Source organism: Parathielavia appendiculata (genome assembly GCF_033297405.1).
Source record: "Parathielavia appendiculata strain CBS 731.68 unplaced genomic scaffold N657scaffold_1, whole genome shotgun sequence".
Classification (NCBI taxonomy): domain Eukaryota; kingdom Fungi; phylum Ascomycota; class Sordariomycetes; order Sordariales; family Chaetomiaceae; genus Parathielavia; species Parathielavia appendiculata.
Genome location: NW_026944220.1, coordinates 4,694,541 through 4,717,800, shown reverse-complemented (window position 1 = coordinate 4,717,800; position 23,260 = coordinate 4,694,541). Strand labels below are relative to the sequence as shown.

General features: G+C 55.6%; 12 protein-coding genes across 12 annotated transcripts; 6 read left to right on the top strand and 6 right to left on the bottom strand.

Moving 5' to 3' along the window:
- Positions 1-66: 66 nt before the first annotated feature.
- On the top strand, positions 67-1,427 carry N657DRAFT_640393 (uncharacterized protein). The gene is made up of 2 exons (XM_062791959.1): positions 67-327; positions 389-1,427. The coding sequence occupies exons 1-2, from the start codon at positions 274-276 to the stop codon at positions 1,277-1,279; spliced, it is 945 nt and encodes a 314-aa protein (XP_062653497.1). The 5' UTR covers positions 67-273; the 3' UTR covers positions 1,280-1,427.
- A 1,558-nt stretch (positions 1,428-2,985) lies between these two features.
- On the bottom strand, positions 2,986-3,357 carry N657DRAFT_677301 (uncharacterized protein; the record flags this gene model as incomplete). Its single annotated transcript, XM_062795978.1, has 1 exon — positions 2,986-3,357. One exon carries the CDS (start codon positions 3,355-3,357, stop codon positions 2,986-2,988), a length of 372 nt encoding a protein of 123 aa, XP_062653496.1.
- A 3,945-nt stretch (positions 3,358-7,302) lies between these two features.
- Positions 7,303-8,316, top strand: N657DRAFT_640385 (uncharacterized protein). Its single transcript, XM_062791958.1, has one exon. The coding sequence runs from the start codon at positions 7,629-7,631 to the stop codon at positions 7,926-7,928; it is 300 nt and encodes a 99-aa protein (XP_062653494.1). The 5' UTR covers positions 7,303-7,628; the 3' UTR covers positions 7,929-8,316.
- Positions 7,953-8,261, top strand: N657DRAFT_558697 (uncharacterized protein; the record flags this gene model as incomplete). The annotated part of the gene is made up of 1 exon (XM_062787965.1): positions 7,953-8,261. A coding segment is annotated over one exon (309 nt), but the record flags the coding sequence as incomplete, so codon positions are not given.
- Positions 8,317-8,478: 162 nt separating the features above from the next.
- On the top strand, positions 8,479-9,179 carry N657DRAFT_610327 (ankyrin; the record flags this gene model as incomplete). Its single annotated transcript, XM_062790326.1, has 2 exons — positions 8,479-8,633; positions 8,835-9,179. 2 exons carry the CDS (start codon positions 8,479-8,481, stop codon positions 9,055-9,057), a joined length of 378 nt encoding a protein of 125 aa, XP_062653493.1. The 3' UTR covers positions 9,058-9,179.
- A 440-nt stretch (positions 9,180-9,619) lies between these two features.
- N657DRAFT_640384 (uncharacterized protein) lies at positions 9,620-10,384 on the bottom strand. The gene is made up of 2 exons (XM_062791957.1): positions 10,082-10,384; positions 9,620-10,030 (listed from the first exon to the last, which is right to left on the bottom strand). The coding sequence occupies exons 1-2, from the start codon at positions 10,367-10,369 to the stop codon at positions 10,001-10,003; spliced, it is 318 nt and encodes a 105-aa protein (XP_062653492.1). The 5' UTR covers positions 10,370-10,384; the 3' UTR covers positions 9,620-10,000.
- A 250-nt stretch (positions 10,385-10,634) lies between these two features.
- On the bottom strand, positions 10,635-12,053 carry N657DRAFT_640382 (uncharacterized protein). Its single transcript, XM_062791956.1, has 4 exons — positions 11,427-12,053; positions 11,272-11,374; positions 11,031-11,219; positions 10,635-10,982 (listed from the first exon to the last, which is right to left on the bottom strand). Exons 1-4 carry the CDS (start codon positions 12,003-12,005, stop codon positions 10,714-10,716), a joined length of 1,140 nt encoding a protein of 379 aa, XP_062653491.1. The 5' UTR covers positions 12,006-12,053; the 3' UTR covers positions 10,635-10,713.
- A 1,428-nt stretch (positions 12,054-13,481) lies between these two features.
- Positions 13,482-15,114, bottom strand: N657DRAFT_640380 (uncharacterized protein). Its single transcript, XM_062791955.1, has one exon. It carries the CDS (start codon positions 15,047-15,049, stop codon positions 13,499-13,501), a length of 1,551 nt encoding a protein of 516 aa, XP_062653490.1. The 5' UTR covers positions 15,050-15,114; the 3' UTR covers positions 13,482-13,498.
- Positions 15,115-15,273: 159 nt separating this feature from the next.
- N657DRAFT_610319 (catechol O-methyltransferase) lies at positions 15,274-16,261 on the bottom strand (the record flags this gene model as incomplete). The annotated part of the gene is made up of 3 exons (XM_062790325.1): positions 15,991-16,261; positions 15,373-15,939; positions 15,274-15,315 (listed from the first exon to the last, which is right to left on the bottom strand). The coding sequence occupies exons 1-3, from the start codon at positions 16,237-16,239 to the stop codon at positions 15,274-15,276; spliced, it is 858 nt and encodes a 285-aa protein (XP_062653489.1). The 5' UTR covers positions 16,240-16,261.
- Positions 16,262-17,335: 1,074 nt separating this feature from the next.
- Positions 17,336-18,913, top strand: N657DRAFT_587945 (2-epi-5-epi-valiolone synthase-like protein; the record flags this gene model as incomplete). The annotated part of the gene is made up of 4 exons (XM_062789829.1): positions 17,336-17,712; positions 17,784-18,224; positions 18,287-18,509; positions 18,567-18,913. The coding sequence occupies 4 exons, from the start codon at positions 17,336-17,338 to the stop codon at positions 18,834-18,836; spliced, it is 1,311 nt and encodes a 436-aa protein (XP_062653488.1). The 3' UTR covers positions 18,837-18,913.
- A 339-nt stretch (positions 18,914-19,252) lies between these two features.
- N657DRAFT_587943 (beta-lactamase/transpeptidase-like protein) lies at positions 19,253-21,250 on the top strand. Its single transcript, XM_062789828.1, has 4 exons — positions 19,253-19,765; positions 19,813-19,929; positions 19,985-20,231; positions 20,318-21,250. Exons 1-4 carry the CDS (start codon positions 19,297-19,299, stop codon positions 21,129-21,131), a joined length of 1,647 nt encoding a protein of 548 aa, XP_062653487.1. The 5' UTR covers positions 19,253-19,296; the 3' UTR covers positions 21,132-21,250.
- N657DRAFT_562242 (uncharacterized protein) lies at positions 21,208-23,064 on the bottom strand (the record flags this gene model as incomplete). The annotated part of the gene is made up of 1 exon (XM_062788123.1): positions 21,208-23,064. One exon carries the CDS (start codon positions 23,062-23,064, stop codon positions 21,208-21,210), a length of 1,857 nt encoding a protein of 618 aa, XP_062653486.1.
- Between the last annotated feature and the right edge of the window lie 196 nt (positions 23,065-23,260).

Below are 23,260 nucleotides of genomic sequence, written 5' to 3'. Positions count from 1 at the left end.
CTTGGAACCAGACCAGAGCTTTATAAACCCGCAGGGGGTCTCGCGTCTCACTCCAATGGCAGGGCAGACTGCATGCACTGCCGCGCCTCATTCGGGGACTGGACGGGACGAAGCGGCAAGCGTAAGGCAACTACAGTGGCTATGCGCCGAAATCAACGAAGCGCCTTGGCTGAGCATGGGCAGTCACCAGTGGTTTTAATCGTTCGCGCGATGAGCTTATGAAGGGTCGACTTCCATACCTGGGTTCAAGTTACCGAAGCAGCCACAACACCAATGAATTTAACCAAGTGTATCATCGAAGCGAACCCGGACGTAAGCGGCGTTGGGGTACGTGAACCTGAAAGCCAAAGACCTCCAAGGGCCCGACAACTTACCACGGCTATTGCAGATCCGCATATCCGCCTACTCCTTATGTCTCGGCGGCCGCATCGTCGGCTTCCTCGTCAAGATGGTCTCGCCGACCCCCAACGCAAACAGCTTCAACCGGAGCCTGCGAACGGCCATGAGCATCCAGGGCCTCGCGCTGCTGTCGACGGCACTCTACCAGACAGCCCACGACCGACTCACGCTCTTCCACGCCGTCGTCGTGCTGCACCTGCTCGCCCTGCTCGGCATCACGCTGACCACAGGCGCGGCGGTGCCAGGACACAGTAATGAGACTGCCCACCGCATCATCAACGAGGTCGTGTACCTCGTCACCGTCGCGGCCTTTGTCGCCTTCAACGTCCTAGTCTGGAGCCGCGCGCCCACGTTCGGGAGCCAGCCCGAGTGTAACTCGACTGTTGTCTACGTGCTGTTTGGCGTGAGCATCCCGGCGACCAACGATGTATTCCGCTACATCATCCTCGCTACGTTTGCGTCTGTTCCGGGCGTCTTTGTTATTTCCCTCTTCCTCTCCGCGACGTGTTGGATGGGAATGTGGTGTTGCTTGCGTCACGGGGCCTGGAGATTGCGAGATTCGAGCTCCAGCCGAGAGAGGCCGTCGTTCGATACATGTAGCAACGACGAGTCGACCGCCACGTGGATTCGGGATTCCATCAATATTGTCGCCTACGCGGGTATGGCCATCTACGCCATCGTTTCGCTCGAGCAGATGGTCGCCCGGAACCGTGTAAGCGACGAGGAGAGGGACTGGACTTTTGGGCAGGTCTTGAGTCTGTTCCTGCTGTTTGGGGTTGGAAACGAGGTCTTGAACGTTGTGATTTCTAGCATTAGTGGCAAGCCTGCTGGGGATGAAGGGGGCCAGAGGACAGCGGCAACATTGAGATGCGGCGCATAAAGTCGTCGGATTGGGTGCTTGAGAGCTAATAAGGAGCTGAGCCATTTCATGCCAGGGATCCTCACTCAGATATTACAGTGCAGGTAACAGCAAGCTGGGCTTGAAGCTGTAAATTTGCCTCCTTTATTAATTATATTATTATTCCTACACCGTTGTGCCCTAGGGCGTGCCGGACCTTCAACAACTTACTATACAGGAGAACCGCGCCCTCCTGGGCCGGGTGAAAAACCCATATCGACAATCAAGGAAACGATCAGTGTGTGATCCTGCAAATACAAAGTGAGAAGGCCTCTTGGCCTTCGAAGGAAAGGGATATCAGACCGCGAGCTCCAGCTCCCGCCTCCTGGCCAGACTGTACATCGGCAGTTTCCCCGAGTCCATCAGCCAGTCCAGGATCCTCTCCGTTAGCCGTGCAGCTTTGGGACTGATTCCCTGTAGAACAGAATACCTAAATATTGTTAGTGCACCTTAACAATTTTAGGGCACTGTAATCAGGCTGGCATTGAACAAACGACAACAGAGGAGAGTTCTCCCCGAAGGCGCAGGCAAATTCTCAAAGGCTCTGGACATGGCACTACCTGGCAAGCACACTCGCGATCTCTACGACAAGTTGAAACTAAGAGAGGCCTGCATCTTGGCACAACTCCAAACCGGAATGGCGAGGCTGAACGGCTTTCTAAGCAGAATCGGAGCGGTCAAGTCAGACCTTTGTCCCTGCGGCCGAGCGAGGGAAACCGTGGAACATTTTCTACTGCAATGCGTGAGATGGCCAGCTCTGAGGGAAGACATGTTGCAATGCACAGTGGCAAGGCGAGGGAGCCTCTCATTCTACCTGGGAGGGAAAGCACCATCGGATCCAAAGATGTGGTCGCCAGACACGAAAGCAGTCCGGGCAACGATCAAGTACGCAATGGTGACAGGGAGATTGGATCTTGACGAGGCAGGACGGAGATTGGATCATTCATTCACAGTAGGGGAATTCCACTAACACCACACAGCCTCAGCCAGCAGATTCCGCTTTAGCTGCTGAAGATAGGACGCTGAACACTTGGAGAACGTAGCCTCCAAGTCGATCTGCTAAAACCCAGTCGAGGCAATAGTTAGTGGCGTGAGACAGGGGAAACGAGTAGAGGGCTTGTACGAGTTGATGACCGAACGTCAACGAATTGGATGTAGTTAGCGTGCCAAGGCCCTTTAGGCTTCGTGCCTCCGGGCGAAATACAGTAAATTCCATCCATCCATCCAGGGTACTTTTCTGCGACTGATATACACTAAAAATACCTGAGGCCACGACTCGCTGACACCCACGACTCGCTGATAATTTACTCGGACTTTGATGGATGGGTAGTTACGACGACGAGGAGTCTGAGGACAATGGGGATGATGAGGACTGAGAATCGGATGGTTGAGCTTTTGGCATGACAGAAGGGTTTTATCAGATGGTACTGATGTGTTGAGAAACGTTGCATTACATGGCGTTGGAGCAGGTCTGGGACTTCGGGGGAAGGGCTTGCGTGGACGTACGAGAACGGGATGGCTTTGGCTCTTGAAGCGAGACGAGGGGAGAATAGGCGGAGGGTGCAAACAGAAGGAGGGAACTTTGGAGGGAAATGGAGAACATGCAGTAATTAGAAGAAGAAGCCAGACCAAACCCTCTCCAACCGATTGCCTTAATATCACCAAAGCCCCCCAGTTTTCCCATTACGTTACATGAAAGCAGCCGTAGCGGCGTTTGTCGACATCGGCCCACCAAACGCCGTATGCTTCTTAAGGCCGGTGCGCTCCTCCTCCAGCTTCTCCCGCTCGCGCGCCGCGAGGGTCTTTCTGACGGCAGGGCTCTGGAACTTGGACATGAGCTTGCCCAACTTGGATTTCTCCTTTGGCTTGGCGTCGGGGTTGCCCGGCCCGACTCTCTTGAGATAGGTGTACCGCTCGGGGATGAACTCTGTCTCTTGTTGGGTGGTGGACTGGGCTTCGGGGTCGGCTTTGACGGCGAGGGTGGTTGAGGAGGCGACGGAGTGGAGAGAGGGAGGTTTTTGGGGGTTGGAAGAGGGTTGTTTGTTCGTGGAGTCGTCCATATCTGTCAAGAGGCTTTTGTGTGGGCTTGGTGTTGGTAGGCCTTGGTGATGATGTGGTGGGGTGAAGGCTCTGAGGAATGGAAGTCTGGGAATCGGAGCAGAGCGAGGTCTTTGCGGTTGTGGAACAATTTATCTCTTCCGCTGCTCGGTCTCCGTTGGTCACGAGAAGTGTTGGCACTGCCATTCTTGGCTGTCTTGACCTGCAGCCTTGTTCTGTTGGCGAAGCTTTGATGCAACCCTGCTCTCGCGTGATTTCAGCAAGGAATACTGGGGGTTGTAGAAGAGATAAGTGTTGTGGCAACCGGTCAAATCAGTGTAGCAGGATGCTGGCCACTGTATTGGGGGTCTAAGGAAATGCCACGGCCCCGGTTCTCGAATCAGAAATCCGGATTGTTGACATTGAGATCCGGTTAATATAGTCGGAGGCCGCCAATGCGCTGCTATGGCATTCCTTTGTGGCTGTGTATGCAACACCAGGGCAACCACTCAGAGGAGCTGGTCCAACGTAAGCAGGGGCTTTTTTGGGGGGCCGGCCATGGTTGCCGATGCTGGATAACAGACTGCGGTCATCGTTAAGCTATGCAACGAGGAAGAAGTTTAAGCCCCGCTCGATCAAGAAGAGAAATATGCTGAGGCATGAACGAGGAGCGAGAACTGAGAGACCTGTTGGCAGGGCTGTAGAAAGTGCCAAGTAAGATTCAGACTGTCAGTCGGCACCGAACAAAGCGGGTTGCAACTGACAAGTATAAGCCAAACCATTGTTTTGCTGGCAGCAACATGTACTCGATGTCAAAGACATGGTGTCTTCTCAAAATGAAAGTGACATCCTTGTACGTCTTCTGTTGCCGGAGGCAAAGCTCGCAAATCGCAGGTTTGTTTTTCCAAGTCTCGTGGGATATGCCCTGGCTTCTGGCTCGGCGAGTTCGATGTTGGGAACCCGACATTATCTTGTTCGCTGCCAGATTCAAGGAACAGACCACCTTACGTGGTTGCGTGTTGGAGTGGAATTCTGCATGGTGAGAGCCCACAACTGTAAGAAAACACGGAGCAAGAAGATTCGGTGTCCTCGCTTCCAGGTTCGATCCCGCTCATCTGAATCAGATTTACTTGACCCTCAACGACAAAAAAATACCAAGCACCAGCAGCAACAAATGTAACAACAAGATTCTGTCGTTTGTCCACTACAAGTGTCAAGGATGACGCGCAATGAAACTTCTGGTTGCAGACGCGACTCTACCTCGTCGTGTGGCGATTACCGTGGTCGCTACATCCGGGACAGCAGCCCAAGTCCAGGCCACCGTGGCCGTGGTTCCCATGGTGATTACATGTACCATGAGCAGTCCTACCGTCGCACGCGACGGGACAGAAGCTACTCCCGCCGCCGGGACAATAATCGGGACCGCCGACGTGAACCACTGAACCCACCAAGTCCCGCCGCCAGAACGGTAGCCGCCGCGGCCGAAACCGCTCCCCTCATCGGGACAACAAACGCAATCGGTACCGAAGCCGGTCCCGCAGCCGTGACTGGAGCCGAGGTCGAGGAGAACACGGGAGATACAAGCAGGCGCCGGTTGACCTGTCCGAGAGGGCCGGGATCGTGCAGGCCGAGATCGAGTTCGAGAGCCTGGCTGACGCACAGGTCCTCCCAAGCGGCCCAGATGCCGCTGCTGGTCGCTTTGAAGGGCAACGGATCCTGCTGATGAGAGGAAATTGTCTGGCTGTGGCCGGTCGGCTTTTGACGGACACGCGAAAATCCGCAGCTTCATGAAGGAGCATAGCCTCAGCAAATACCGCAACCTGATCCAGAAGGTTCCCCAACTTCCCGACCACAATAGGGTCAGCACCCAGCCTGGTAGCCAGTTCCGCATTGGGAACGGCCGGCGTCTGCTAAAGTCCCTCCAGGGCCGAGTCAGCGCGGCCGAGGAGGCTCGGCTCCATGTCAACCCCGAGCCCAACGAGCGCTGCTTCGCTTGGGGCAGACGGAGCCACACAGTCAATCAGTGCATGATGATTGATCCCGCCATCGGGGACTTCCCTGCGTGTCCCTTCTGCGGTGATCTTGGCTCGCATTTACCTAAGGACTGCTACGTGTTAAGGGCCAAGTACACGGATGGCGACATCTGGACACTCTTCGTGGTCAATCAGGCCCGCAGGAGCCCTTACCGGACCGCGGACGCTGCGCTGCTGTAAACTAACCTTGTCGTCACCCGCGCGCAGAAGTACCCGGACGAGCTGCCGCTGCCCGCGTACCCGCACTCGCTTGAGTTCTCCAAGAAGTGGCATGCCGAGAAACATGACCGGTACAAGACATGGGACTACTTGGACATCAACGCTCTCCTCGTGACGGATACCCGAACAGAGAACCGCAATAGGGCTGGGCTCATTAGATCGGTCTCGAGCGGGCCAATAGTCCGGGTAAATCGGACTCTCATGGCGGCGGCAGCGGAGGGTCGGGGAGCGGCTGCGACGCCGCTCAAGGGAACGGTCCCGTCGGTCTCGAGACCAACCACGACTGCGGCAACCTGAGCTGCGGCAGTAACGACGGCGGGAGCAGGAGCGTCGCTCATCGCGACCACGATGGTCGCGGCGTCTGTCGACGATGTTCGGCGAAGACGAAGACCGCGGAATTCTTGACGGTATACGCGAGAAAGACGAAAATTTGCTGTCGGGATAATTTTGGAGTTCAGATACTCAACTCGAGGACGGATAACAGGAGCCGACCGCGAGCCTTTGGGCCGCAGGAGCCCACAGCGGTAGAAAAAGCCGCCAACACAATTGCAGTTTGGACGGGAGGGACTGCCGACACGGACAGAGTAATGGAGGAGGCCTGGAGAGAGAGGTGGCTCAAGGAACGAGACGGCCGGACAGCAACGAGGCCCGCAGATGACCTTGACCACCAGCACGAGACTCTGTTCCAAGACAAAACCCTAAGGAGACACGACGGCCTCAGCAGAGCGAAGAGTTCACTGTTGATCCGGATTCGAACCGGGGCCATAGGCCTTCGGGCTTTCTTATTCGAAAGGAGAGCCCCAGAGGTTCTGACGCCTATATGCGAGTGTGGAGAGGGGCGAGAGACTGTCGAACACCTTGTGATGTGGTGCTTGGCCCACCGTTGACTCGAAGAGGGGAGAGAGCCGAGGTCAGAACGCGAAGGGACTTTTATTCTGTCCTACAGGGAATCAGTCCCAAAGCTGCACGGCTAACGGAGAGGATCCTGGACTGGCTGATGGACTCGGGGAAACTGCCGATGTACAGTCTGGCCAGGAGGCGGGAGCTGGAGCTCGCGGTCTGATATCCCTTCCCTTCGAAGGCCAAGAGGCCTTCCCACTTTGTATTTGCAGGATCGCACACTGATCGTTTCCTTGATTGTCGATATGGGTTTTTCACCCGGCCCACGAGGGCGCGGTTTTCCTGTATAGTAAGTTGTTGAAGGTCCGGCACGCCCTAGGGCACAGCGGTGTAGGAATAATAATATATAACATTTCCCCATCCCATGGGTATTCTGAACAAGCCCAGTATTGTGCCATCCGATGTTCGATGTTCGAGGGAGGAATGCGTTGGCTCAGCAGCTTCTTGCACCTACTATTTGTAAGCAACAAATTAGGTAGTAACATCTGGGTCGGATCAGAACGGTTGTGCTGGGCGCTGTGGTGTGCCTCTATGCACGGATTTTGTGATGCTAGTGAACGCGTTCGTCACCGAAGGAACGGCGCTCTGTAGCCGCAGGTGAGGCGGGTCGAGAAACTCTGCTGGCTACGTAACTGTGACCATTTGGGGAAGCTTAGGCAACCAGGGTTGGAAGAACTCGGGCCCATGGGCTGCACCTGCTCTAGCAAAGACAGCCCTTAAAGGCTTACCTTTTGGGAGAAGAGGGGTCAAAAACAGGGGGCTACTGGACCCAAAAACGGGCGCCTCTTTTCCTCTGTAGGGCTGTCCGTTTTCTAAGAAAACGGTGAAGCTGGCTGCGCCGCAGAACCCGTTCAGACAAGTGCGGCACAGCGGCCAATCGAGCAGACACCATCTGACACAGAGGATGTCATTGTCTAATGGAAAAGGGACAGCTAGCCTCCCGGGAAGGGCCAAGCAAGCGCCCGGAGCGGCTGTGCGCCCACACGTTCAAGAGACCTGCCGTGGCTCAAACACACAGCAATCGGCGTCAGGCATCTGGGTAAGGACGAGGGGCGCGCTCCAGACTACCAGTGGAGCGCCAATAAGGTTCACTTGAATTAGGTCCTTCAGGAGGTTGCCGCAGCTCGGCATGTTCTCGTCAAATGCGGGCCACCGAGATTGACGGATATACGTTCGGCTCAGGCCTGGATGCACTCCAGTCGCTCTACGACGACGACCCAAACCTGCGCGGCTTGATCCCTCCAATAACCTACCTCATCAGAAACACCGTCTTCCAGCCGAGATACAACGCGATTGAGCGGGGCAGATTCTCGCTATCTATCGGACAAAGTTTATGCCTTGCTTGGTATAGCTCCGACGATCCCAGGGCGGCAGGGGTATTAGCCGATTACGGTGCTTCGTGGGAAACGGTCTCTAGGAAACTTGTTACCTTTTCCCTCTGAAACCAGCTGTCTGTTGAGACTTAGGACGGGAAGGAGGTAGCGATGATCAGCGGCAAGGGTTGTGTTTTGGGCGAAGTATCTGTGGTTGAAGGAGATACGATCACTTGGAAGGTCACGCCCAAAGGTCGGAGCCAGTCCTTCACCCTCCCAGCATCAGCAAAACCAATCCGACCACGGGATATCATCTGCCTCCTCCAAGGGGCATCAAGGCCTTCAATCATTAGGCTGCACAAAGATTTCTCGGCTGTTATCAAGATTGCGGTTTCCTTTGTAGACAATTCAGATATTCCAAATACCAAGTGGTCAGAACGTCTAGAATCCCTAGACGACTTCCTGCTTATCTGGGACTGGGATACATCTCAGGATCGCGTGCAGGCCAAAGAGTACCAAGATCTTCCGAAGTGGACAAGGGCTATTCGATCACAAGTCGCAAGCACAAAAGGACCTAGATAGAGCGACTAGATTATGGTGGGTGGGGCGGGTATTAGAGAGTCTTGGAAGATACAAGGAGGCAGTAAACAATTTACAGAAGTCAGTGGAAATGGGCGTTATGGTCCTGAGAAGCGCGCATAGGTTAGAATCGAGTTGTGCAAGTTGGGCAGCCTGGGGAGATCTGTTCGTTAAAGACAAGGGCGGTAAAGGCAGGGGCGGATGGGCGCCGCTGCTATATGCGGCGGAGAAGGGGTATGAGGAAGTTGTGCGGAAGTGTTGGAAAGCCAACAGCCACGAATGTGCCGCACCGTAGTAATTGGGTATCAAAAAGATGGGCAACCACTCAATTGATGATGTTGTACCTGTCTGTGTTCTTCCAGAAGTTCCCTGCCTGTTCCTGATCCTGAGAATCCTGGTGCCAAGCCATTGGTCACCCCTGAACTGCCCTCTCTGACCACCTGCCAAATCCAACAGGAAGCTCCTCGAGAGGGGCGCTGCGGTTGATGCGAAGGATAACGACGGACGGATGCCGCTGTCGCGGGCCGTCGAGGAGGGCCACGAGGCCATTGTCAAGCTACTGCTCGATACAGGCAAGGTCGATGTCGAAGCGAAGGATCGCGACGGACGGACGGCGCTGTCGTGGGACGCCCTCTACGGCCACGAGGCCGTTGTCAAGCTACTGAGGTCTATAAAGTAGGGTGTTGAATTCCATATGTTCCGTCATAGCGTGGCACAGGAGAGGTCTGGGGGACGGTGCGATTATATAGCTATTTCTCCTTCTAATGCCTTCCTGCGTTTAGCGGGCGCTTTATCAATAAGCACTGAGAAAGGGCCTCCTTCCTCCTCATGACGGTACAAGGCATTTTCAGCAGGACAATGCTCGGGTATATACTTCAGCGTCCTCCACCGAGTGGCTCCTCAACTACGTAATTGAAGTCCTTGAAATTAGCCAGCTCATAGCTCAGATCTCAATCCATTTAGGTATAGTTGGGCCCTATTGAAACGGAAGATGAAAAAGCTATACCCTGATATATATGAGCTTAAGAAAAATCAACTGGATATTGCTATGTTCGTGTCACGGCGATTGCGCCGTGCCTGCTAGGACCCACGGGTGGAACCCGGCATGTGGAAAGCACGGGCCCCTGTGGGTTAAATATTCTGCACCTCGCTGCCGCGAGATCTGTTCGTAGCTCCTCGAGCTACGTCTTGACAATCAAGCCTGCCCGTACCTGACGGAATAGAGCTTAGACTGTAGTTTAGCCCGAATACAATTGTCATTGGATTGTGCGCCTGTCCCGCTGTGACAGTTCGTTAGGTGTCTGAAGGAGTGTTGAAGGACCATTGACCAGGCTCAGATCGACCGGCTTATCGACTCGATGCTCCTGCGGCTGGCCGTAGTCAAGAAAGTCAGGGACAAGATATTGAAGCTCGCCCGAACACCCCCGTGGCGCGTTGTACAGATGTGTACAACCATCGCAACTCTTCGTCCCCTGGGCGTCGAAACGCGGCGTATACCAACACGCGTAGCGGAACCCCTAGCCTCAGCTTCGTTGAAGCAGCAGAGGCTAGTATACGTGAGCGTGACCGTAGTGCTCGTCACCTTCGGAACGCTGATAGCTCGCCACGACTGTCAATTGCAATCACGACGACCCTCTATATTGGCCAGTACACTACCACTAATTAGTACATTATAGTATTACCGGCCCACTACGGTACATTACATTTGTTCCTTCTTGTTCTAGAGCCTTTACAATCTCGGCATCTGTTAAGGCATGCTGAAAGAAGAGTGCTTCGATACGCTCCTTAAGGTCAGGAGTCACTTCTGCTCTAGGGCGCTGGCGCGGTACACCCCATGACTGGAGAAGACGACGAAGATGCGTTGGAGTGATTGAGACTCCGGTTTCATCAAGAAGATAAGATGTAATAGCCTGAGAGGTTGCACCAGATTGGTACAAGCTGGTGATCTGGGGACGAAGCTGTTCCCAATTGAGACGCGGAGCACGAGGCATTACTACACAATTACAAAAGTGAACGCAAAGACAAAATTAGAAAGAGACCCAAGTGAGAGAATTTTGCCAGATATTAAGTGGGGCGTAGTCTTAGCATAGCGTGTTTCTGGTGCAGAACTCGCCAAAACGATACGCTATTTGTAGACATGGGCTGCTACAGGCAAGACAACGACGTAAAACAGGAGACTACGCTAGTGAATGCTCAAAAACGGACGAACGCCCTACACAGGAATACTCTCAACTAGCAGAAGGAAAAGAGAGCCCGTAACCCAATGCATCTCACATCCCAAACTCCGTACCATAAAGACCCAATCGTAATCGTCGTAATCTCCAGCCCCAGAAGCTCAAATGGTGCTGCCACGACGGTCAAGTTCTAGGCGACCGTCCTTAACGATAGCCTCCAGCTCTGCTGTCGGCATAGAACAGAAGAGAATGCGGAAGAGCTGCTTGGCAGAGGTACCACTAGGTGCCGCTCCAGACTGGTGAATATGGTCCTCGTTCTGGAGCCGAGCACTGTCGTGGCGGAAACCACTAGCGCTAGTACGGGGGCGAGGACGCTGCTCGGATGGTGATATATCGGTTCGGGCACGCTTGATACCGCGCTGAACAGTTCCTGATACGTTATAAGCATTTATAAAGATGAGACAGGATAAAAACATACCAGTCTCGTCAGCGCCGTTACGTAGGCTGCACTGGGCAGCACGTGAATGATATTGGCAGTTCGTACAAGCGCCACTGAACTCGCCCGTCGCAATGCATGACCGGAACGGGCCGACACTCGAAGCGTTCTGGCAGGTAGTACACGAGACCCCGTTATTAGTCTGTGCGAGCTTTGCATAGGCAGCAATAGCTAATGTAGATTAGTACAACAAGTGTAAGACAAACAATAATAATAAACATACCAGTACGCTGCTGAGGACGACCCCACTTGAGTACGGCGTACGACGTGCCGTCTGGACCCTGAGCACGCTCCTTGACCTTAAGAAGACGAACAATGTACCGGATCTGACGAAGGTGAGTACGATCTTGTAAATGTTACAGGAGAGGGAGAACATACTCCACCACCAGCGCGTAGGATCGACCAAAGCAAGTTTTCATCGGGACTAGATCGGGCGAGATTGTTGAGGATGTATGCGGTGTACATCAGCGGGTTACGAGAGGGAGGCGTAACCCCTGAAAGCGCCGCTACTGGGAGGGTCTGGTCGCCGAGTACCCAATTATACTCGTTCTTCTGTGTGGTCGTTCTGGCTGGTTGGCGGCCAAGACGAGGAGTGTCGTCTTCCAGATCGTCATCCTCTATGACAGAGGCGGAAACCATGTCCCGACGAGAACGATTTGCGACATGGCGGGAGCGATGTGTCGAGGTATTGTCAAACTCGTGTAGGCTATCGTCCTCGCGAGTACCCGTTGCAGCCGGACGAGAACTAGGCTTGGCCGGTGTATCGGGACCGGTACCTGCGGCAGAACTAGCAGGAAGAATGTTCGTTAAATTACCGCCCTGAGCGACAGTGCTCATGCCCGCTAAAACGCGAAGGAAGTTGGCCAACTGGTCCTGCGGGATCTGCGCAAGCTGCGCGAGAATTTCGTTTTGCTGAGTAGGGTGCTGTATTCCGCTGGCCATTGGAATATCCGACATGTTTGCCGCCGTATCCGCAATCGAACCAGCAGGAACGTCAGTGCTAATTTCGTTCTCGCCTGGGGAGGCGGGGTCCTCGTTTTCCCCCGTCATAGAGGGGACATCGACCGGCTGAACCTCGGGATTTTCGGTAATGGGCGGGGCGACCGCGGACCGGTCATCATCAGAATCAGACATCTTGTATTCGCGAGTGTTGTCCTTGTACTGCGGGTTTTTTGCAATTGCGGAAGGTCTCGTGGGGAGAGTAGGAGTCGTACTGCAGCTACAGGAGGAATACGCGTCAGTACTAGAATGTATATCGAAGCTTGGTGGTAAGCATACCCAAAGGTGGCTCACTGTTGTGGAGGAAGAGGAAGTTAGGGAAGATTTGTGGCGGTGCGGCTGCATATGCGATGCAGGAAATCAATTCTCGGCTCTGATTGGCCAGCGTTGGGCTTTGTCTTTAAGATGGATCAAAGATGTAGTAATGGGGGTTACGCTAGTGTTATTCTAATCACACCCTGGTGCAAGCTAATCAAAATGGTCGCAGTGCTCGAGTGCTAAGGTGGTTATGTTCGTTTTGTGCCTATCGGCTTCCGTACTGGACCCCCAACTGTACAGATCCGTAGTTAAGTTCAGTGCTGCCCACAAGGCAAATCAAGTCAAATCGGCACACCGACTTGCTTTGATTTGAGGCTAGAGATACTCGACTTGCCTTGTCAGTGCCTCGACTTGCGTTGACCCAAAGCTTTGCCAAGCCGCTTACATAATCCCCCGGAATAGGTTGTTCCGCACCGGGCCCCTTTCCCCCCCCCCCCCCCCCCCCGAGCCACCCAGATCCGAGTCTCCCAGTCTTTACTGCCTCTTTGCCCACTGTTTCAGACACTCCACCATGTTGATAGTATTGTCTTCGAGGCTCTGGCGTTTTAAGCCCACTGTAAGCTTCGCACTGCTGAACACCCTCTGGCACTCCGCAGACATCGCTGGAATAGTAAGGAGGTTGAAGGCCATCGTGGAAAGGCGAGGAAGACGTTGCCTGTTGTTGTTTGTTACATCGTTGTACAGTTGGTTGTTTGGAGGCCCATGGCCGGGCCCGAGCTTTACCGGGTGGGGGGTTTTTCCGGCCCGATGACCCACCTGGGCCAGCCGGGTTATGGACACTTGCCCCCTGTTTTTGAGCCCACATCAACCGCAACACTAGAAAAACCCTCAAATTGGCGTTCCTGGAGTGCTCGAGATACTGGGAATAGCTTTAAAGGTAGTTAATTCTGACCTCAAATCAGTCAAGTCGAGCGGCCTTCGACTTGACTTGCTTTGACCAAATTTTGGGGTCGATTTGACTTGCTTTGACTTGCGTTGAGCCAAGCCTTGGCTTGGCGCTTTGACTTGTGGGCAGCATTGGTTAAGTTAGACGATTAACTAACGTTATTTCCTTTTGATTTTGTTACATTATCATAAAGAAAGCTAGGCTTCCATTACAATTAAGAAAATTAACGTTACGCTCTAAAGTACCTTTAGCAGTTAAATATCTTAGTTGTACTGACATTAACACGACTCCATTTCCGGCCTGTTGTCAACGCAAAGGCGAACTGAAAAGGCCAATAGACGTGATACAACCACCAAGCGGGCAGCGGATCCCAGATTTCGTACGTGCCGTCTTTCCAGAAGAGAAGGTGCTCAAGGAACACGCGAAAGCCATCAAGCACCTCCACCACGCTGCTCCCATCTCGCGAAAACAACGACAGACTGGGCAACACGACAAGTGTGACCAGGTCATGGCCGACCCAGTGGTACTTCGCGGGGTTCCTGGGATAGACTGGTTCAGCCGAGAACGCCCCGTAGATGCTTTTCTCGTTCACAAGATTCGACTCGGAAGCCGGTTCCTCAAGCAGCGACATATAAGCCTCGGCCATCTCCAGCATGCCGCTGAAGAGAACCACCGCCGTGTGTGCGCGGGGGTTGCACTCGATGGGGTAAAGCCTGGCGAGCTTGTTGGGGTTCCTCTCCGCTTCTCGAGCCTCCTCGCATTCTACGAGAAAGTCAAAGGACAGATGGCCAGTGAAATGCTCGGGGTCGCTGGCCGCGTACTCCTGCGTGAACTGCAGCATGCTGCGATAAAGCGCGGAGTCTGGAGAAAGAGCCTCGTAGTGCATCAGCAGCTCCGCCGACGGGCAAGCCGTGAAGGCCTTGACTTGGCCACGGATGACCAGGGCGTGGGTGCAAAACTCGGGCCCGTCGATGAACTGCTGCAGAATCCATGGCCGCTTCTCGGAGATCTGCAGGCGAGAGATGTGCGCTTCCGTGGCGGCGGGAGTGTCCAGGGGAAGCAGAGTCATGTCGCCGCGCGCCGCATCGTCGACGCCGATGTACTTCATGATGAACTTCCTTCCGGTCTGGCAGGCGTCTCCAAGGACCATTAGGGCGTCTGCCAACGAAGTGACGGCGTGCGTTTCGGGTACTGAGAGGCCGATGGAGCGGGTATACCTGATAAAGGAGTGTTTCTCGTGCAATTTCTGCGTCGTGGCCGCATCGAACTGCACTGCCCGGCGGTTGGTGAGCCTCTCAACCATCTCTTTGGCCTGTCCGTCTTCGATGGCGCTGGCCACACCGGAGCAACTAACCCACAGATTGACGTGTTCTCTCTTGACAATGTCCACGATGCGCTGGCAATACCTGGCTGAGCCGTCTTGTGTGCCGTCCGGTTTTGACAAGCGGTGGAACCTTTTGACGGAGCGAGAAAAGTGCCCGCAGCTGATGGGCAGGTATGGCGGCTCGAAGTCGACGCCGATGACGGTGTGGCCCGCATTGTAAAACAGACGGGCGAGGGCGAGTCCTTTGGCCATCCCCACACCCGTCACGAGGACAGTTTGAGGCTTGAACTGGCGGGTATCACAAGTGCTCCGCAACCGCACCCGATGAGAAGTCGCGGGGATTGCGACCAGCATACGCACTGCATAGCTTAGAAAGAGTATGAAGGTATCGAGGGGAAGGAGCACAAGACTCAGAAAAAGCAGGCTGGCATTCTGCAGCGCGTGCTCAAAGCGGGACGACTTGGCCGTCAACATCGTGAATCATGCTGATACCAACTTGCGGTCGGATGCCTCAACAGAGGACCAATGAAGAATGTCAGATTCCCTCGGTTTCTCGATAGAGAAACACCGGCCATCCTCCAATGTTGAGCACAGGTACCCCGATTTTTCATGTTCTGGTCTGACGTCATGCTGCCATCACTCTTCCATTCCAGTCACAGGTCCGCTGGGGCTTGAATGCGCTCGGCCCCGTTCTTGCGCTATGATTCTTCGCGAACACAACGGGTTACCTCGATGCCGTCCTGGACATGTATTAGTCTTCAACTTCCCCAACACATGAGACGTGGGGTTCCCCTTACCGGTACACCTGTAGGCTCGAAGCTGTTGATGAGCCTGCTCTCGTAGACTAGATTTGGGTTCCCTCGTGCGCTGACTAGCCTCTCCCCGTCTTGTCGCCAGGCATATTGTTTCGCAGTCGAATCAGGAAATCGACCTTGCACGCCGAGCTCATGTTCACCCCCTTCCACCGCCTTGCGCTTCTGTGCAACTGTGCTTCGGACGTACTCTAGATACGGAGGATTGCCGGGTTTGATAACATTATCTGCTGCCAGCACGGAACCAGGCGTCACCAAACGGAGCTCCTCGCAGAGCTTGAGGTCCGTCATGTAAGCCGGCTTGTAGTGATCCAAGAACAGCATGTCGATGTGCTTCAGGACGCCCTCGGAATGCAATCTCTTGATTGAGGTGTCACTTGAGCCGAAGACCACCGTGACAAAATCGTTGAGTCCGGCCAAGTCGACCAAGGCCATGATGACAGCTCCAAAGACCGGGTCTCTTTCGAGGGTGAAGTACCGCTCGCCGCCTGCCTCGCGCACTGCATCGGCAAAGAGGATGCAAGAATAAGCTACGTAGCCTCCCAACTCGACCTGGACCAGTCATGAGCTCTCTTGTCTTTTAGGACCCCACGGACTTCTCACCATCGTCTTGGGCTTGACCTCAGATATCAGGTCAACGACAATCCTGCCCTTGTCTTCGCCCACATTCATGAGGTACTTTTGTGTACGGGCATACTCGTCGATTGCCTCGAGCACCTTTGTAGGGTTGCCTCGAATCTTGTCGAGGTCCGGCCTGCCATAAACAAACCGTAGAAGTTCAAGCTCGCGGCCGTCGTTGTAGAAGACGTCCTCCTGCCGGGCGTAGGCTCTGGACACGTCAAACACGGTCATGTGTGAAAGTAGCCGATGGTCTCAAACTGACAGGACAATCTGAGAGGAAATGAAACAGTGCGTTCGTGAGATATCTCAGCAGTGACACCAATTACCAATTGACTGAACCGGCACGACTCGATCGGACCGGACGATCTCGGCAGCATGAGTGCCCCTTTTCACGAAGATCTCACATGAACAGATCGCGTCACAGCAAGGCGGCGCAAATGGCTTGAGGGCAGCACTGCAAAAATTGGTCGATTCATCATGCGAGCGTCAGCGGCGGAAACACCGACCCAGCGTCTGAGGAAAGACTGACCGAGCGGTCTCACCTGCCTCATCGGGGGCCTCAGGTCGATGACGTCGCTGCATTGTTGAGCTTCGAAACCAGCATTTGCAATTTTTGCTGCTGCCGGAGCCCTCTTCCGCAGGCAGCCGTTTCTCGAAAACACTTGAGCCTCGCGGGATCTCAAACAATACAGCGACTCGATGATCCCAACAAGGAACTCCATTCGCCGCACCAATACCGTCCGTTATCCTTACGCTCACCGGATTCGACTCGTCCTCGGCCTCATGATTTGCCAATAACCTATAGAGCCATGGGTCCGAACGCGACGGCTCAATTTTCACATGCTGGCCGCTGCCATTCGCCCGAGGCCAGCTTTGCTATCCAGCTACATATGATGATTCATATCCGGCTACTGCGTGTGCCTGGCGCCTGTTCCGTCCGTCACGTCGACGTCGATGCAAGGACACGGAGTAGGATTCCGGAAACGGGCTAACACTTGGCACACGTCTACTACCCTTTGCGGCACGGCCCAAAGTCTGCAAGCAGCTGCGAAAAAGTGCGTATTTGCATCAGGGGCCATTGTCAGGTGTGAAGAGTATGTTAACATGATGCACTGAACTTGCGGAGGTGTGAGCTCAGTTGACAAACAGCTCAGTTGTCTCCCGGGCAGGACGTTCAAAGGGAACAAGTACAGGACGGAACGAGACCCTCCCTGTGCTCTCCCTTTAGGCGCGTCTCTATTGTTTCCCTCAGACTGGTCCTGTCTCCTTCAACCCTCCTGCGTCTGTTCAACACACACACGCACACGGACAGCCGGACACACTTGCTATGTCTGATCTACAGGCCACCGTGATCGAGACCAAGACGGGCTTTCACGTCGAGGGCTGCGAGAAGATCTCGTATGACTTCAAATTCCTCGACAGCGTCTTCGACGTCCGGAACAGGGACCTGGCCGACTGCTATCAGCGGTGGGGCCGAGCCCTATCCGTCATGGATGCCAATATCTCTGACATCTACGGCGAGCAAATGCAGACCTACTTTGACCACTATGGACTTGACCTCTGCGTCCACAGGACCATGATTGGCGAGAAGGCCAAGACTATCGACACGCTTCTTAAAATCGTCGAAGCCATGAACAAGTTTGGCGTGATCCGCAAGGAGCCCGTTCTGGTGGTTGGCGGTGGTTTGGTCACCGATGTCGCTGGGTATGATCCGTCCAGACTCCGATGAGCGGTCATGTCTCCGCCGCCTCAGGCGCTTGCTAACAGACTTTCAGCTTTGCTTGTGCCGTCTACCGCCGAAACACCAACTACATCCGCGTACCCACGACCCTCATTGGGCTGATTGACGCCTCAGTCTCGATCAAAGTTGCCGTCAATTACGGCAACTACAAGAACCGTCTGGGCGCCTACCATGCCCCAATGAAGACGTTCCTGGATTTCAACTTCCTGCGTACCTTACCCGAAGCGCAAATCCGTAACGGCTTCGCTGAGCTGATCAAGATCTCGACATGCGCCGACCTTGATACCTTCAACTTCCTCGACAAGTACGGCGAGGAGCTTATTGCCACCGCTTTTGGACGCGCCGACGGTGCGTCGAGAGAGATCAGAGAGGTCGCCGATAAGATCAACAAGGCCAGCATATATGAGATGCTGAAGCTCGAGACACCCAACCTCCACGAGATTGGCCTCGACAGGGTGATTGCTTACGGGCACACGTGAGTGAACTATTCAGCCCAGCCATTTCACTCGCGCCGCTGCTAATTCATGCTCGTGTCAGATGGTCGCCCCTCCACGAACTCATTCCCGACCCGCCGCTCCGTCACGGCCACGCCATTTCCATCGACATGGCCTACTCGGCCACTCTTGCCAACATGCGCGGCCTCCTCAACGACGTGGAGCACAAGCGAATGCTCGACCTGTTCTCTCGCGTCGGCCTGGCGATGGACGACCCTGACTTCACCGAAGAGGTCTTGGAACAAGGTACTAAGGCGATTTTGAAGGTCAATGCCGTCGTTTTCCCCGTCCTGTTGTCGGCACTTGGCTGACTAGACGATCAGACGCGAGATGGCAAGCTTCGCGCCGCCGTGCCCAGCCCTCTCGGGAAATGTGTTTTTCTGAATGACGTCGGCATGAACGAGATGATTGCTGCCTTGAAACGGCACAGGGAGATTGTAAGACCCTATCCCCGGCAGGGTGCGGGTATTGAGGCGCACGTCGACGCGAGCGACACAGGTTACACGCTCGATGGAGTTGTTGAGCGCAAGGGAAGGAATGTCGGCTTTCAGTACGGTCACATACAGGACCCGGCTGTTCAGTACAGGAACTAGACAAAAATCGCTTAATCGGGTTGGGTACGGGGTTCCGGATACGGAGACGGAAAGTGCCCTGTACATGCTGAACCTGAATTGATCATGGATAGACGGGGGATGGATTCTCCCTCGAGCCGAATCAGCGTAACGCTGGCATGTTCCGTCGGCATAATGGACGAACAGTTGGGCCTCACTGTCCATAATTGGCTTGGTGCTTACGGTCGGGCCATCGAAACCGACCCAGCCGAGATGCAAGAGTGCTCGTTTGAGTTGAGAAATTCCGGTAGAATCCTTGGCGAGCCGGAGGGACGTTGTAACGTTGGGCGGCCCAGGTTCCGGGCAAGGCGCGATGCATGCATCACGATAACATGGAGCGGCGGGTGTTGACCGGGGGTATAGAAGGTCTGGCAACTAGACGAGCTTCTCAGGCTTGTCTCCATTCAAGCTTTCAAGACAGGCTGAAAGCACAGGTTTCTCAATGGCGCTCCGCCACCTCGTGCTCGTCGCCTTCGCCGGGCTCGGTCTGAGCCAAAACTGCCCTATCTTTGGCCCGGCGTACCCAGAGGTCCCGGCCTCCGCGCCGGCCTTGACGGCAGCCAAGATGGCCATCCAGGATGAGATTGCCGGAGCCCTTGCGGGTGGACAGCTGGACAATGGGACAGCATTCGGCGTCCAGGTGTTCCTGCGCCACTCGGACAAGACACTGTTCGAGTATTACCATGGCCCCGTCGGCCCCGACACGCTGTTCCGCGTCGCCAGCATCTCCAAGGTCATCGCCGTGTACACGACGCTGGCCGCGCTGGGAGACAAGCACTGGCATGACCCGGTGACCAAGTACATCCCCGAGCTTGCACAGGACAAAGCCAGGAATCCGGTGTACGACATCGACTGGTCCGATGTGACCCTGGGCGCGCTGGCCAGCCACATGGGCGGGATTCCGCGGGATTGTACGTCGCCGAGTCTTGTTTCAACGTGCACCCGCTGACATAGCTAGACGCCCTCGGCGACCTCGCCCCGTACCTCCCGGAAGGGGGCCCCGGGCTGCCGGTGCTGAACGACTCGGAGAAGATCCAGTGCGGCACCGTCGGCCTCCGGCCATGCACAAGAGACGGTGGGTAAATTCCTGCAACACATCCAGTATTTGTTTGACTAACGCCTCCGGGCAGAGGCGTTCGCCAAGATTACCAGACAGTACCCCATCGCCCCGAGCGACCACACGCCCGCCTACTCCACCATGGCCTTCCAGCTGCTAGGCTACGCCGTCGAGAAGATTGCCGGCACGAGATTCCCCTCCCTCGTGCAGAAGAAACTCCTCAAGCCCCTCAAACTCAACCGTACCTTCCTGACCAAGCCCAACGATACCAAAGCCCTCGTGCTCGACGGGTGGGACACGGAATTTGGCGACGAAGCGCCGTACGCCCACCCACTCCCTCCCAATTCTGTTTCCTCTTTTGCCTGTACCCAGCTAATCAACCGTGACTTGTGTCCCCCCAATACAGCGGATCAGGCTACTACTCCACCCCCTCCGACCTGACCGCCCTCGGCCGCTCCATCCTTTCTTCCGCCCTCCTCCCGCCCTCCACAACCCGCCGCTGGCTCAAACCCGTCTCCCACACGGCCCGCCTGTCTCTCTCGATCGGCCGGCCCTGGGAGATCATGCGCCTCGCAGTTCCCATTTCAACCACTCCACCCCTAAACACGACGCGAATCGTGGATCTGTACACCAAACAGGGCGCCATGGGCCCGTACATGACCCTCCTCGCTCTATCGCCCGATTACGGAATCGGATTTGTGGTAAACGTCGGGGGCCCGAGTGCCGGTGCCACGTATAACCTGCTCCTGGAAAAGCTGAGTGCCGTCTGGCTGAGCGCGGCGGAGCAAGCAGGCAGGGAGCAGGCCGGGGCGACGTACGCGGGCAATTATACCCTGCCTGAGCAGGAGGAGGAGGGGTCGGATGTCGTGGAGGTGAGAGTGAGTGAGGGCGAGCCTGGGTTGGAGGTTAGCCGGTTGGTGAGTAACGGGAGCGATGTGATGGCTGTGGTGGGCGGGCTCGTGGGCGTTCCCCAGGGGGCGAGGGTTGGGGCGTGGCTGTACCCTGTGGGATTGGCGGGGGGGAACAAAATTGCGTTTAGGGCGTCGTTGGGAGTGAAGGGTGTTGCGGTTGGGGAGACGTGCTCGTCGTGGGGATCACTGGATATGATCAAGTATGGGGGCCTGCCGGCCGATGTGTTTGTCTTTGAGCTGAAGGATGGGAAGGCGGTGGCGGTCGAGGTGCCGGTGCTCAAGAAGACGCTGAGGAGGGATGGCAAATGATATTAAACTACGTGTAAAGGTCTTGGTTGTATCCAATCATCTCCTCTCTGCTTAGCTTCTGACCAACTCAGCGCCGTCACTCAGTATCCCACCACCGCTCCATCTCCCTCAAAGCATTCGTCCCGCAGTGCACCTCTCCGCCCCTGACATGATGGCTCATGTAATCATCTACCCACTCCACCTTCATGCCAACCCGACCATAGACCTCCTCGACCGTCTGCGCAAAGATATCCTGCCCCTCCACCACTGGGCCCCACTGCTTCGGCGCAACATACTTGCCGTTCCCGAGCACCAGTCCATTGATGGCCTGCGGCAGCAGACTCTTTAGCTTCTTCTCACCCGGGTAGGGCAGGCTTAGCCGTGGCGGATGACCATCAGGTGCGCTGGGCCAGGGATACGTGATATCCTTGAAGAGAGTAGGGACGCGGAGGATGTCTTGGTCGCGCAGCGGCACCTCACGAAGAAGAAGGGCGAGGTTCTGATCGATGTACTTTTGCGCGTAGGCCTGGGTCGCGATGAACGATGGGTCGGCGAGGATAGAAGAGATGGTCGTGTTGTGGAGAAGATCGGGGTCAAGGAAGGCGGTGAATGCGTCGGGCGAGGCGTCGCCCGTGTACGAAACCAGCGGGGTGCTACCGTGGCCGGAGAGATTGGCGTTGCGCAGGAGGGAGAGAGCCGAGGTTGTATCCGCCACGGCAATGGTGAAGCCTAGCTCGATAAAGCTGGACGCTACGAATTGCACCATTTCGTCAACGTGGCCGACGCCGAGCCAGCCGGTCTCGAGGAACAGCGGAGACTGTACTTGCTGGCTTTGCAAGAATCGGACCATGGACTCGGCCGGGTAGGTGCCGAAGTGGGTGCCCATGATGACGCGGCCGTTGGGCCAGCGCTTGCCCGACCTCGACGTGTACGGGGGAATGGTCTCGATGTTGCCGCCCGAGTTGATCTCCTCCCAGCCAAAGCCGGAGCCGGAGCCGGGCTGGAAGCCGCCGATCCCTGCGCTGCGGAGCTGGGAAAAAACCTGCCGCCCTGCCTCGCGCGTGGATTGCGCCGAGCGGAGGAGGATGCGGATGGAGACGGGCCCGTCTGGGCCGGGCATGCTGGCGTACCCCGGTTCGAGGAAGTCCTGGGCCCAGATGTCGGTGCTCTGGTTGAACAGGACGATGCGTGCATCACCACCCACCGCTTTCTCCAATTCACGAAGAAAGTGGGCCTGCCAACCTGACCCGATCGTTTCCTTGTTGCCTGCGGCGCTGCTGAGGACGATCTCGGCTTGCTGCAGATGGTGGTGCAGGAGGACCGGGGCCTGCTTGAGCGCAACGGAGTCCCGCGCGGTTCGACCGCCGTCTGTCACCTCGAAGACGACCCTGACCGAACCATCCCATACCGAGGCGTCTGTCACCAGCTCGCGGCCGTCCATGGCGAGGGAGATGCCGCTGCGCAGATTCGTCGCGTTGAAGGTGAGCTGTCGGTCAACGACGGACCACACACTCGAGTAGCCCGTCATCCAGTCGTTTTCCCGCCAGAAGAGGCGGACGCGGTCGCGAGTATGGTCGGGTTCAGTGTAGATGCGGCCTGTTGCATTATCCGACAGCTCCGGGAGCGGAAGCGTCACCAGAGGGGCTGCGTATTGGGCACTCGAGGGAAGCAGGCGGTCGCCCGACGAGTCGTGGCAGCGCCAAAGCTCAACGTTGGAGAGAGGGGAGCCGGTCAGATCCACGGCAGCGCATCGGCCGAGGGAGTCGCCAATATTGGGGAGGAAGATGGCTCCCCTGGTGTCGGTCCAGTCGTGTTTGTCGGCTTCATCGAGGTGGTTGACGATACCATCGCGGTTGCTATCGGCAAGAATGCGTGGGCGGAACGTCGATGCGGTGGTGTATGGCGCCCTGCTGACGAGAACAGCGGAGAGAAAGTAGCAAGACAAAGGCCTCATGATGGTGGTTCTCTGTTGAAGATTGTGAGGTGCGATTGACAGACTCTTCCATGGAAGACGACGTCCTTTTATCCTCATACCCGTCCTAACAATAAAACCCATGGTCCATTTCATCATTTCCACAAGGCTATGCAGACCGCATGAGACTGATTGTGATGGCGTTTCCAGACGTGTCGGCTTGGTGCGGGGATGGAAT